Genomic DNA, 14,726 nt, shown 5'->3' on the forward strand with positions numbered 1-14,726 from the left:
ATATTAATAATTTTTTAATGCCCGAATTAAATATAAATATAAAAAAGAAAAAGGAAAATGGGTAGAAAAAAAAGAAAACGGCGTCCGATTTCTGTTCTCCTCCCTCAACGAGACTCGTTCGACCTGAGCCAACTCGTTCTCGCCCCTTCTCCTCTGGGATCCCTCTCCTCCCCCGTCGAACTCGGACGCCCCCGCTTCGCCTCCTCCCACAGATGGGCTGCTCCTCCTCTCTTCCAGGTCCCTTTTTCCTCTCCCTTTATCGTCTCTTCAGGGCTTTCAACCATGGCTTTCCAATTTCCCCCTTTCCTCTTCTCTACGGTCCTTAATTTATTAATCCGGTAAGCTTTTCTCTTACCGGGAAGTTGGAGTCAGCTTGAATAATTTTTTTATATGAAGCGCTTATCGCACCTTTCGAATTGGGGTGTGTTGATTCTGAAGTGAGGCTGTGACGATGTTCAAACGTGGTTAGTTTCTATCGGTTTTCACTTCAATTTTGAAAGAAAAAAAATCCTTTTTGCCTTCTTTTCTCGTGCGAAATGTGAGAGATGTGCGCCTGTTGTTATTGTGCGTGGATGGAGGTCGACGAACTATTGAAAAAAAGTGATCTTTTAGACGCTTTTAAACTGCAAACTTGGTGGTGATTATGAACCCATTTTATGATGATTTGAGATCATTTTGTTGCAGATTCGTGTTGTTCTTGCGTTGTCAGCTTCATAAATGATTTGCTTTGTTATGAAGTCATGATTTTTAATCCGGCTTTTTATGGCAAGAAAGTTGAGAGAGGTCTGTGAAAGATATATGATATTTGCCAAGTACAAGATACTTTATAGAAGGTTGAGGAAGAAATTTAGGCTCTTATGAATGGAGAAATTGCTTTGCAGTGAGAAATGTTAACTGGAGGTGAAGGGCGAAGTGAGTTAGTTCAGCTCATAATAGGTGTTTGGAAAGGAGAAAATGGAGGAATCAGTAGTTACTAAGTTCACATAGGTAGCAATTTAGCATTCTAAATGGCAAGGTTGCTGGGTTTCATATAGATTTCCAGGGTTAATGGTGTGGGTTAGTAGGAATAAGGACAAACTTTAAACATCTATTAGTTTGTTGCAATTTACCTGCATGTTAGTAGTACTTTGCCTTTCCAACACTTTTAGCATCTATTTACTTTTTGCTGTTTTGTTGTCATATGCAAGCACTGTCGATGGAAAATCAAATGATTGATCATTGATGCTATGATATGAAAATAACATAATCTAATTTAAGTGCATCTGGCAATCCCAGGCCGGAATGCCAGAAACTTGGGTGGTTTGGATGCTGAAAATTCCATGGCCACTGACCCAAAAAACTTGCGTGTGAAGGTATGCCCTGCTTGCCTTATGAAGTTCAGCTAGGATCTCCATATAATTACAAAAATCTAGCTACTTCAGAAATATTATAATTAGTCAAATATAAAATCTATTTTGATAACTTAATACTTTTATAGATAGCTTCCTCTTTAGTTAGAAATACTCTCTTCTTGTTTTTCCTTGCTCTCTCGGCTGTCCTATATTTAACTGTTTAGTTTCCCTGAATGGAGCACAAGGGTGTAACCCTTCTGGAGCATAAGTGATCTTTACATGCATACAAGTGGAGTATAATTCTTAGCATGAGGTGGAGAAATTGAGCTGAGATTGCTAACTATCCATGCGATTGTATACAGTAATGAGTTCATTCCTAGATTTTTTTTTTTTGTGTTTGTATCAAATTTTAATTGATTGAATGTCTAAGTCTATATGGAAGATTTAAGCTAACTAAATTATGGACAGTCATATGTTGACCTCTCTAGTTTAAAGTTAATTGTTTCCAATTTGTGCTATCAATCAACCGTTGCCATTTGCCAAGTAAAAGTTGGGCAAATTTTTTTCCTTAAATGTATTGTTTATTTAACGAATGATTTCACTGCATAATTGCACCTGGTGATTGGGTTTGGTGCTACTGATAATATCATATTTCATCTTTGCAGTTGGTTCTGTTAGGTGATTCTGGTGTGGGTAAAAGCTGCATAGTCCTCCGGTTTGTTCGTGGCCAATTCGACCCTACTTCAAAGGCAATACTTTATCTAATGACAATCTAGCAATTGTTATTACCAAAGTGCATTCTTTTGCCTACATTTGTATTATTAGACTAAGATCCTGCTACTCAAAACTCTTAGTACTATTCCTTGGATCCTTAAATCTATATGTCTGCAAGGATGCAGTGAAATGAGAAAAAAAATGACAATATACAAAACATGATGATGCAATTTGAGAGTTGTACCCTGTAACTGCATCCTTTCCTCTAGTATGTCTTTGATTGGAAAGAAAAGTTCATTCATTTGTTTTGGAGATAAAAAGGCTGAACGATTTAGCTCTCTGCATTGAATAATCTAGCAGTATTAATACAGACTGAAGGAACAGTAATGAGAATGATCCATGTGTATTGAAAGAAAGTCTTTGAGATTTTGGTTGTAAAACAAAACAGTGATCGAACTTTAGATAATCTTAAGTAATGGTGAAAATTAGGTTCATTTTACTTGTTACACAACCATATTTTTAAGTTAATTATGTTACAACCCATGTGTTTCTTTGCTTTGCTTCTTTCTCCAGTAGCACAAGGATTAGTGGTTACTTCTGATAATTGAATATTTTTATTTGATCTATCTGCATAGGTTACCGTCGGTGCATCCTTCTTATCACAAACACTAGCCTTGCAAGATTCTACGACAGTGAAGTTTGAAATATGGGATACAGCTGGACAAGAAAGGTGGGTAATTTATTTATTAAAGTTGTGATATATTTCTTGTTTGTTGTAGATACATATCTATCATATACTTTGAGGATCTTAAAAAATTGCAGAGGAGCTGTAAGAATAATGTCTTGTTTATGATGCTATCATCTCTAGGTATGCCTCACTGGCTCCTCTTTACTATCGGGGAGCTGCTGTTGCGGTTGTCGTATATGACATAACAAGTGAAGAAACATTTAGAAAAGCACAATATTGGGTTAAGGTATCGTTCATTCTTTTACTCCATATGTCTTACTGAACTTCCCGGATGGAATATTTTTGCTTCTTTTTATACATTGCCACCGAGTTTAAGTCAATCCACATAACACTGATTTCACGAGTTTTAATCATGCTGCAGAACTTTCTACTTGTGCTTTTAGATAATTTGAATGAACGATGACTTGCTAGGGCTTTGCTTGCTGTAGGAACATTCTCGAATTTAATTTTTCAATGTAGGCAGTAAACTGATACATAATGATTTAGGGCATCATAATTTCAAATTTGCAAGATTGCATTTCTGCAACTGCAGTTAATTTGCCTCTAGTCACTCAAAAGCTTGAGGATCTAGTATGGGTTTTCGTTTCAAAGATCTGTATCCCATCATCTTTTCAGATTTATGAGTTTAATGTTATGTCCAACAGGAACTTCAGAAGCATGCCAGTCCTGGTATTGTCATGGCATTGGTCGGTAATAAGGCTGATTTGGACGAAAATAGGATTGTCTCATCCGCGGTAGACATTGATTTCTAATTGCTTGACGATCGTCTTAGCTTGAATCAACATATATTTAGCTTTACGAATTCATTCATTTGAAGGATGCCATGGAGTATGCGGAGGGGAATGGTATGTTCTTCATCGAGACATCCGCAAAGACAGCTAATAATATCAACGAGCTTTTTCAGGTAAATAATAAACAAATTTTCAGTCAATCCATCTAAGCTCCATTCATCTTACTTATTTCTTGGAAGATTAATTAGAGTGAAATTGATATTCTTTGGAGACTACAATAGAGTAAGAAATATTCCTTACTCTAAGAACAGTTGCATATGAATTTAACTCTCGTGAATAGGATTGTGCTCCATAACTCTACCTTGGCCAAAGATTTTTCACACAAATTGCATTTGTAAATTGTTCTTCTCTGAACAAAATGCTCTTGTTTCAGGAGATCGCGAAGAGACTTCCTCGAACATCTTGACTGTGGCTTCTGCAAGATCTGATCTGATACAATTCACGCACAGAGTTGAATGGGGGATAAAATTTATGTAACCGGTTTCATGGTTTGACGACGACAATGATGGGTGTTATGTTTGTTTCGTATCGGATGTTACACGCGATAAATCAGTGCGATATCTTCTAACTCTTGTGTGTATGTTTGTCAATTTCCTGTCTAAATTCTGTCTGTGAATGATGATTGTGGCTCAAGAAGAGTGAATGAAATGGCAAGATGGAAGAAGAATGCTAAAGTTGTTTTTAGTCTCACTTTCTTGATATGTGATTGCGGTTTAGGCTTATGAGAATAAAATTGATATGATTAGTTAAATTTGATAATGATAATAATCTATCCTTCAGTTAAAAGTTTGGTTAATGCGTCTCGTGTGGCCGAGCTATCTATCGTGAAGATTAGGCGATACGGCCTATGAGTAAGACAATACGGTTGGATTGAGTCGCGAGCAGCTTGACTCGTTTTTTAATGAGTTTTGCTTGAATTCATTCTCATGGTCTATGAGCAATTTAGATAAGTAGACGCATAGCATCAGCGGATGCAGATCTTCCGTCCATCATTGAGTATTAACCATCATGACCGTTCATTTAATCCATGAATCCCGTTCGTCCATCATTGAGTATTAATCATCACAACCGTTCATTTAATCCACTACTACCTATAAATATCTGTCCTCCGCTTCTAATTCCACTGCCTCCCTTTTCGATTCTCCTCTGTCCTAATGTAGGGTTAGGGTTCTTGATGGCGGATATTCGTCGTGTTGGCTGCTGTTTGATCGGCAGGTTCTTCTCCGGCCGCCAGCGCTTTTCCTCCGATCTTAGCGGCGCGGAGGAGTCCGGCGGGATCGCCTTACCGTCGCACTAAGGGCACGATTAAGGACGGCGTGATCGGCCTCCGATGATGGTCGCCAGATTGGGCGAGAAGTCTGTCGTCGAACGACAGCGCGCGGAGGAGTACCCCGGTCAACCAGCCGCTGCACGACGGCGGCGGCGGCGACAACAACAACCCAGTAACGGTGGCGGCGGTGGCGGCGATGACAACAACCCAGACAACAATCCAGTAACGCCGGCGGCGGCAGCGGCGGTGGCGATGACAACAACCCAACCCAGACAACAATCCAGTAACGGCGGCGGTGGCGATGAGTTAATTAGAAAGATCAAGAAAAATTTGTAAAGAAAGAAAAAACAATAAAGGTAATCGATTCGATTGTATCTTATTATTTCTTGGATCTTAAATCCACGTATCAATGAGATAAAAAAAATTGGCATTACAAGAGTTGTAACAGCATACTTTCCTCTCTAACTCTTTTGTATGTTCGTCAATTGTGGCTGAAGAAGAGTGCATGAAATGGCTAGGTCGAAGAAGAAGAATGCTGAAGTTGTTTCTTGTTTCAACTAGGGAAGAATAAAATCGGATACTTTGATCCTAAACCGGTGCAGACCGAGCCCCTATGGTCTGTTCTCTACCCGTCTGGGATTGGATTTCGACTGGATGAGTCAGGCACAACCTTGCTAGGTTTGCCCTAGAGCTGTCCGTCAAAAATTCATCGACGACCGAAGATTAGGCCTAGAGCTGTCACAGCTTTACTAGGCTGGGTTTTGAGCTCTTAGACAGCCGTCAAATTGGATTATTTTAAGCAAATTAGAGTAAAATTTTAAGATGAATTGTGATGGATTGGTCTGTCTAGGCCTGCGATCTGCGAGGGTTGGCTTGCGGTGGATTTGGATTGGTCCGTGGAGAAAATTTATTTATTTATTTAAAATTTTAAAATTAAAGTAAAAAAATTTAATGAATTAGTGGGTTAGATCTATTTAAATTATAATTTAAATTTAAAAATTATAATTTAAATTTAAAACTTTCAACTTAATCAATTAAAATTAAAATTTTTTAATATTTTTTTATTTTTTAATAGGTTCGTGAGTTGGTTCGCTTAATCTGCAGCCTGTCTTAAGTTGAGTTGGAGGAGATTTTTCAATTCACCAAATTGGTAGGTTGGTCTGTCTTGTTCTGTCATATGATGGGTCCGTCATGGGTTGGTCCGTCCCGTCATGGGTTGGTCCGTTCCATCATGGATTGGTCCGTTTGACAGTTTTAGATAGGGTCGCCCTAGTTAAAAATTCATCCACTAACGGGCTCGAAGTTGGGCCTGACGGGCTATAATTTATCGATTTGTGAATTAGACGGATCAATTTACGAACTCATTAAAATAATAAAAAATATATATATAAAAATTTAAATTTGAGTTACAAATTAACGATCCTAATTGGGCCGAGTGGCGAGTTGGTAGGACTCATTTGCATTAGTTGTAACATAAAAAAAAAAAACAAATTCTCAGTGTAGAAAACATCGATCAGCAATGTCAATGCCTTACCTTGTATCGATCGTCCTATTTGTCCTTATCACATTAAAAACAATTGTCAATTATTGAAAAATAAATATTAATAATTAGATATTTTTAAAAAATAAATTGACAATTCTAAAATTTTTATATATATTTTTTAAAATCAAAGATAAATTATGGAGGAGATGGTATTTTTATTAATGTTTTATAAGTTGTAAAAAGTAAAATGTTATATTTTTATAATTTATTATAAATAAAAATTAAAATAATTTATGATTAAAGCCTGTTTGGTCTCTTAATTACAGGTCTATATAATCGACGAGAGCGCCCTTGGCATCGAACACCATTGCTGATGCAGGGCAACAGAAGAACCTCATCGGCGAGATGGTCCGCGAGGGACTCCGCCGTCGTCTTCAGCACTCCCCAGTGGCTGCCGTCGACGGTCCTCGGCGCGCCGACGATAGCGGGGCCGGAGCCCGGCGCCATTGCCCCTCGCTGCAGGATCATAACGATCATGGGGAGGGAGCACGAGGTGGTGGAGTTCCGGACGCCGCAGCACCCGCTCGCCGGCTCCAACCACTGGGGCGGCGCCTCTCCTCTCCTCTCCCGCCACATCCCCCGGGAGTCACTCATGGCCACCGCCTACCAGCGATGCGAAGGCTTCCATGCCGACGGCGACGCGCCTGCCTCGGAGGGGTATAGTTTGGACACTGATGCTCTGTTGTCGCCGGCGACGGCTAAATCCGTGGTCGAGAGGAAGGTTACTGGTGGCGGTTGTCTCCGGCGAGGGAGGTGGGGGCTGTGGAGGCTAAGGTGGAGGCGGAGGCGGAGGGAGGAGGCGGTGTTGGGGGAGATCAGCGAGGGAAAGAGGGAGAGGAGCGGAGGATCCATCAGCCGGTGGCCGCAAGGATGGTGACGTCGAAAATTAAGGATGGTGACGTCGAAAATTTTCAATATAATGAGAATAATTCGATTTGTTGCCTTTTAACAAGCTTAAGTTTGTAAAAAAAAATAAATAAAATCAATTTTAAATAAATATTTTAATGATTTAATTTATTTTAAATTCAAGTTAAACTTTTTCTATCCACGCTTTGAGGTAAACAGCGTGCAGAGTAAGAATTTGAAATTTTTGAGGAGTATATGGAAGTTCTTCAAACAAAAAGGTGGTAAATGAAAAGTTCCTAAATTGTTACATTAATTTTCCCGACGACTCCGCTTTGCCTCAGGCTCGCTTTCTCGCTGCCTTCCTCTTTCTCCCCCTCGGTCCTCCACTCCGCCGTTCCGGCGACCGGCGGCCTCTGCTCTGCCATCGTCGCAGGCGCCTTTGATCTTCCCGATCTCTACCTGTCTCCTCTCGGCAGGCCTTTCGAGCGCTGATATACTCTTGAAGGTTTGCTTTCTGATCTCCTTCTTGCTGTTCTTCTTCAACCCTTACTTTGATCCTCGTTTGAAACCCTAATATCGAACTTCTTCCTAGTGCTTTTGTCGCAAAGGTTTGACTTTGGTGTCGATTTTCGTAGCTCTTGTATCGTTGACCTTGTAAATAAATTTTATTTTTGTTCAAAAGAGATATTTTGCCACGCCAGTTCATGAGGTAGGACGGATCATGAACTCTCATAGTTCAAATAAGGGGGAAAAGAGACCAATCGTTGTTCTTTCCAATGATTTCTTTTGGCACAAAAAAGTTAGCTGCGGAAGTAAGGAGGCATGCTTGGCTAGTATGCCAGTAGATTGTGAAGTTATTAACCATAACTTCTATTAGTTAATGCGTTGGTGCTACCATAAACCTCCTGAAATTTTCTCTTCAGACCGGATTGGCATTCCATTTACTATAAAGAACTACGATTAAATGCCATTAAACATTGTTTATTCTTCTCGACCATTTGTTACTTGCAAATATTTGTTGTTGTAAACAAGGAATATACAACTTCTCCTTTCACTGGAAATGATGCTCTTATGCTGGAAAGAACAGGAAATTTGAACTCCTCTTCTTAGATGAGAAAATAAACAGAAATGGAGTAACCACACTGGAAATGGCTTTTTTACTTCTTATCCATGAGTTAGTGTTTATATATCACAGCTATATAAAGGAATTTCAGGCATTGAACCTGAAGAATTCAAGCTGAAAGGGACTGTGCTTGTTAACGTTTTTCGTAAGGTAGTTGATCATTAAGGTAGGTTTCATGGTTTTGATGAAAAGTGGTATTACTCCAGCAACCCACCTCTCCATATAACCTGTTATTCCCACTTTTGAGCATTACAAGAAAGATATTGTTGGTGAAAAGTTGTGATTCTTACCTGATGGGCATTTGTACTAGATAGTTCTAGATGTTCAGATGCTGAAAATAGCATATTTAGGGTGTGTTAGAATTCATAAGCTTTAACTTGCTATTTTTTAACCGTCAAACTATTATGAATTAACAAAATGGTAAAACATTATTTTGACTCTTTACTACTTGAATTGATTTTATTTTCCTTTTTTAACTTTCTTAGTTTAGGATGAGAAATTTTGACATATGTCGACACCTTTGGAAATAGTTAGCTCAACTATGTCAATCTAGATTTGGATGCTCAACAATATGAGTAAGATAAAACATTATTTTGACTAATAACTGCTTGAATTGATTTGATTTGATTTATTTAACTTTCTTAGTTTAGGATCAGAAATTGCGAGATATGCTCATACCTTGGGAAATAGCTAGATCAACTATGCCAATCTAAATTTGGATGCTCAACAACATGAGTAAAGTCTTCAATGGTCTGAAAAAACCTAGAGGCAAAAGGAATTGTTTTGTTGATTATTGGAACTTATGTTGTGCGACAAGATTTGGCTGATAACTTGCTGTGGCAGATGCACAGTAAATTATACTATTTTTTTTTCCAACAGGTAGGAAGGGGCACCCAGTTCCCCCTTATGGCTGTCCCTGCCTCTCGTTGGTTTCATAGTATTATGTTGTCATTTCTTCAATCACTTTAAATCTTATACCTTCCTAGCTAGTCTTTACCATTAGAAACTATAAAAGTATCTTCAGGATACAACGTATCTATTGGAATTTGTTGTTTTCCCATGTCTTGAAACTCGTGTCGATTTAAATTTAGTATTAGTTACATAGATGTGCGTCCTGAACTATAATTAGCTGCCTGTCAATATGGGTTTTTACAATTGCTTCTCTCAGAAACAATCTGGAAAAGGTAAATTCTTTCTGATCATTGTACAGGCTGGCATAAGTTAGAATAAGCAGCATGGAAACCAAACTTCAACAAACTGCAACAAATTCCCACAAAGCTGAGATAGACACAAGAGCCTTGTTTTTTAGCACATCCCTACTGGGGCCCTTTGGTCATTAGAAACATCTTAAACCCTAAATAAATAAAATTTGGTTCTTATTTTTTAGAACATCCCTACTGGGGCCCTTTGGTCATTAGAAGCATCTTAAGAGTTACAGATTCCTATAGGTCGCGGGTTCAAATCCCTCCTCGGACATTTTTCTTCCTCTTTATTTTTGTTACTTCCGCTAATTCAAAAATTCCAGAAAAATTTTCTAAAATTCTAGAAAAATTATAGAATATTTTTAAAATTATTTTTGAGAATTTTTGGGTGTTACATCATGGAAGGGGGTTGACTGCTTTTCTTCTTTGACTGTGAGGTCGAGGACCTGATTGAAAAGCCTTTAACTTCTTGGGCAGACATCGACACCACCTCAAGCACCTATCCCATTGGGTCGAGTTCATCCATGGGTGTTGGTGCATCAGCAATGGGTAGGGCCTCGTTTTGATCTCTGACCTCTTCAGGAGACTCCTCGGACGCTGCTAGTGTTACCAAGGCCTCGAAGGCCACTCGGTCCCACTTCAAGTACTTGTTGACCAAAGCATCCATAAGTACTTCCACTGCTTGGAAAAAATTAAGACTTAGTTAGTAATCATAGAAGTAAGTAAAAGCATACAACTTACTGAGTAGCTGGGGCAGGTCGACATCAATTGGACTTAGACACCCCTGATAGAGTAGACCCTCCTCACCCACCAATTTGTTGACGTCAAAGTGAAGTTTCTTCAGTAGTTCGGCTACTTTTATATACACTTGCTCTTTCCTATATGATCCTAGGGGGGAGGACTTGACACCTCGGGCTACCACTGTCACGTCCCGAGAAGGCCGTCCGAAAAATTTCGACAGCATCTCCTCAGTAACTGTGATAATTTTCCTGAATACATGCAAAATACTCAGCCACAAGCGGCTGGAATAAGGACAACATGTCCAAAAACATCACACAACCACAGACAGTTATAAAATAAGGCCTACCCGGCCACACAACAGCTAACACATGCATACTACTCAACATAATCAAATTTTACGAAACGGAAACATCGTAAATCCAGCAAAACGAATAACCACTACGTAAATCCAACACGACTACTATAATATGATAAATCCAATCGTGACTACAATCCAAACCACAAATACATGTCCTCGGAGTACAAAACATAACCGAAAGAAAATAACTATACCACTACCAACAATCTTCTGATGTGAGACAGCAGCAGCCGACCGAACCTCCAAGCTCTAAGTAACCTATCTGTTATCTGGGGAGAAAACAAAGTAACCCCAGGGTCATGGTAGTGAGTATTAGATACTCAGTGGGTACAGCAGAGAAGTGCATAATCAGGTAACAACAAAGATAATCAACAGGAATAGTAAAAAGAGTGTATCAACAGGAATAGTAATGAATAGAAACTGACGAATGCTAGCAGCCGAGACTGAAATAAGTCTAAGTATCAACCGAATATATCATATGTCAACTGAGTACAACATGTGAGTATATATCAACTAAGATAGGTATCTACTGATAGTACAGAATAAGCAGGAGTGTTTCATATGAATAATAATACAGGTCATAGGAATCATGAAATCTGCAATGTATAATTCATGGCATGTAAAATCGATGCAACAATCATATAATGCAGCAATCATATTTCAACCAAGTGCAACATCCACATACACATGCTGTAGTCAATAATGCAGCTATAATAGTGCTGCTAATACATGTATGCAACTATGCAACATACATCGGAAAACAGTATGCATGGTTCCGTTCGCGGACCATCCCAGTCACCCTCCCAGAGCACAGTGAACTGGGTCGCCAAACAGAACAACTGCACGAAGCTCCAACAACAAACCACTACTAACAAGTGGTGGAGCAGGCAGTAGCACAGGAGGGCTAACGAGCCAGTCCTGGTTGCACCCAACTAGTGCAACCTCACCTCTATCACACCACAACACGGTGTCCGGTGAGAGCCAACAACAAAACAGCCAACTGTTGCTGTCATCAACTACTACAACTACATGATGTCATGGTGATCATCTCAACATATAATAGCTACATGATAGCAGCATAATCAACAAGTATCAACATATGTGTCAACATGGTATCAACATGGTATCGACAAGTATCAACAGGAGTCAACATGGTATTACTAGGTATCAACATGGTAGCAACAAGTATCAACAAGAGTCAATATGGTATCAACATGGTATCGACAAGTATTAACAAGAGTCAATATGGTATCAACATGGTATCAACAGGAGTCAACATGGTATCGACAAGTATCAACAGGAATCAACATAGATTATTCAAAGGTCAAGCAACAGGTATCAAGCTACGAATAATAACAGATATCAACTGATAACATGCATACGCATCAGAAGTATCAACATGATAACAATGATAGATCATCATAAGGTCAAAGGCAGGTATCAAGCAATGAACGAAACAATGAGTCAAGCAACAATGCAATAAGGATAACAACAGGATAAACAACGGATAACAAATTATGCACTACGAAGATAAGACCTGTGTTGACCAAGCACAGGAGTACCCACCTGATCTGACGACCATTAATCACACTCCGAGAATAATAGGACCAATCCAATCGAGGTCCTAAAATAAACAACAACATAACTTTTACTACAACGATACTGTATCAAATTACAGTGTAATTAAATTATATAATATAATCCAACTAATCCCCTTATTAATTGATAAATCCAATAAATGGATTATCACTCCCATCCTAATGGTTAATGATCAAAACAAGTCCTGATCATTAATTACTAACTTAATCCCAATCCATCAAAACCCTAACAACTATAACCGAATCAACTCAGCTTATAACATCCACATAAGTCAATGAAATCATCAACTCAAATTGGTTACAACCGGATCCTAACCGAATAACCCTCACAATCCACATTCTTTTTCAATAGGACAAGGTCATCAATCAGCCCCTTTTGGAACCAAGTAGACTTAACCTCACAACTCATTCGGTTAATTAAAATAACTAATTCCATAACCCAATCAAATAGAAATCTAAACCTACATCAATCGGCTAAGCAACACCCTAAATCTAGAACCATACCACCAACATCCATTATCAAACAACCCTTAATCAGATTCTAGTAGATAAACTCACCTTGATTCAAAGACCGTTTGCCCTAGAAATCAGCTTCGGTTTCCCTTCTTCACCACTTGCAACCAACACCGAAAGACATAGCCACTGTCCACCTTCTATTGGTGAGCAAAACCAACAAAATCCAATCCTAATTAAAACCAATAATTCAGATCCAATTCTAGTAACACCATAATAAAGCTTACCTCAAATCTGATTCCTCTCTGCTCCTTCTTCCTCCTTGCTGCCGGATTCAAGAAAAACCCCCAATCTGAACAGGTCGCACCCACCAGCTGAGGAAAGAAGAAATCAAACAACAACCTTAGGAGATTCCAAGTCCTACAACCCGATTCAACTTAGGAGCTCTAAAAATCCACGATTTTGGCTTACCAATCAACTTCTTCCTCACTGGTCCGATGAAAATCTTTGCGTGGCTAAGAGCAACAGACGGCGGCTGAGGAAGGAAGCCAGGTGCTGGTCCTCACACAACAACCACAGCAGGGACGGCAACGTCGGCTGCTAGTCACAGCGACGAAGACACGCGATGCGATTGGGCAGCGTCGGTGCTGATCTTCTCCACACGATGACGACAACGGCAGCCGTGGATCTTCGGGCGGTGAAGGTAGGGCAAGCTCGATCTCAGCAAGGATTAGTACGGAGCTCCTCCTTGGTGGCAGAGACGACGACTCGCGATCAACGGTGGCGGTGGACTTGTGGCAGAAGGGGCAAGCGATGTGTGGTGGGCAGAGCGGCGGCGAGCGGACTTGTGGCAGAAGAGGAGGCCACGGCAACGGGCGGCGATAGGACAGCGGCCAAAGAAGGGAAGAAGGCGGTGGTCGGCGGTTGAACACGAACAGAGGCTTCTTCTCCACGCGGCGCAGCGAGGTCTCGGTCTAGGAGGCGAGGGTGGCGGCGAGGGCGACGGCGAAGGATGCTGGTTTACAGGGGCAGCGGCGGAAGAAGGGCACAGCAGCGTCGGCTTCAGCTGGTGAGGGAGGCGGCGGCAGCGAGAAGGAAGAGAGGCGGCGGCGGCATCGATCAGGAGAAGGCAGAAAGGGCATCGCGATAAGGAGAAAGCATCAGGTTTTTATTCCTTAATGGATCCCTAACGGTTTGGGTTTAAACCATTAAGCTATTAACACATCCTATACCTCATAACCATTAATTTAATTAGATGCGTTAAGGTTTGATCAATCCAACAAATCAACTCATAATTACTTAATTAAATCCATCTTCCATAAACCCCATAAATCAAGGTTAGTTATATTTTACGATTTACCCCTTTAGGTTCCGGTATTTTACAACCACCCAGTCAGAAAGTTTAAGGGAGTTAGGGGCCTAATGAGGAAGAACTAGGACTTCCAGCCTTTGTGCAAGGTCAGGTACTTGTCAAATAAGTTATAGCCTAGCCTTGCGGTGAAATAGAACATGTCTTGTTTCATCCTCTTCGAATAGAAGAAGAAATGAAAGAAGACGTGGTTGAGCGGGATTTGGTAGACTTGGAAGCCTAGGGCTACCCCACAGAGGAGGCGAAAGGAGTTGGGGGCAAGTTGAGGGAGGGGGATGTGGAAATAGGTGGAGATGTCTTGAAAGAAGTCAAGAATGGGGAAGTGGAGGCCACCAACCAATTGCCTGTGGAAGAAGGTGACGAACCTTGGCGGTGGGGTGTGAGGTTGTTGGTCAGGGTGGGGAATCCTAATTCTATGGCTCCCCGTATCCCATATAACCTCGTAAGCTCCTCTCTCAATTCGCGGGTGAAGGTAGACTTGATGGACCCATACCAAGGGGTGGAGGGTCCTGCAGGGTCCATTTCTAAAGTTCCTAGGTCTTAGGGAAAGAAGGATGATAACATGCATTTTGTTAGTTTATTTTGGCCCTAATACTTAATATTTTGGTTCTCTCATTGTGTAATTATTGAGTATTAGCA

At 40.3% G+C, this 14,726-nt stretch overlaps 1 protein-coding gene and 1 long non-coding RNA gene across 2 annotated transcripts; one reads left to right on the forward strand and one right to left on the reverse strand.

Moving 5' to 3' along the window:
* The first annotated feature begins 88 nt into the window (after positions 1–88).
* LOC141829042 (ras-related protein RABF1-like) lies at positions 89–4,268 on the forward strand. The gene is made up of 8 exons (XM_074716461.1): positions 89–237; positions 1,276–1,352; positions 1,997–2,080; positions 2,681–2,775; positions 2,914–3,019; positions 3,438–3,527; positions 3,611–3,697; positions 3,958–4,268. The coding sequence occupies exons 1-8, from the start codon at positions 213–215 to the stop codon at positions 3,988–3,990; spliced, it is 597 nt and encodes a 198-aa protein (XP_074572562.1). The 5' UTR covers positions 89–212; the 3' UTR covers positions 3,991–4,268.
* A 6,559-nt stretch (positions 4,269–10,827) lies between these two features.
* On the reverse strand, positions 10,828–13,824 carry LOC141829262 (uncharacterized). Its single transcript, XR_012601874.1, has 5 exons — positions 13,190–13,824; positions 13,006–13,092; positions 12,824–12,918; positions 12,234–12,291; positions 10,828–10,936 (listed from the first exon to the last, which is right to left on the reverse strand). It is a non-coding gene; the product is annotated as an uncharacterized LOC141829262 (long non-coding RNA).
* Positions 13,825–14,726: the final 902 nt, after the last annotated feature.

The sequence above is a fragment of the Curcuma longa genome, chromosome 5 (genome assembly GCF_044706935.1).
Source record: "Curcuma longa cultivar G26 ecotype Majalengka, Jawa Barat chromosome 5, ITB_CL_G26_1.1, whole genome shotgun sequence".
Lineage (NCBI taxonomy): Eukaryota > Viridiplantae > Streptophyta > Magnoliopsida > Zingiberales > Zingiberaceae > Curcuma > Curcuma longa.

Excerpts from the sequence above, each read along its gene's own strand:
- LOC141829042 (XM_074716461.1), top strand. The coding sequence starts at position 213 with ATGGGCTGCTCCTCCTCTCTTCCAG. Across the intron at positions 238-1,275 it reads CTGCTCCTCCTCTCTTCCAG|GCCGGAATGCCAGAAACTTG; the intron begins GTCCCTTTTTCC and ends TGGCAATCCCAG. Across the intron at positions 2,776-2,913 it reads GATACAGCTGGACAAGAAAG|GTATGCCTCACTGGCTCCTC; the intron begins GTGGGTAATTTA and ends TATCATCTCTAG.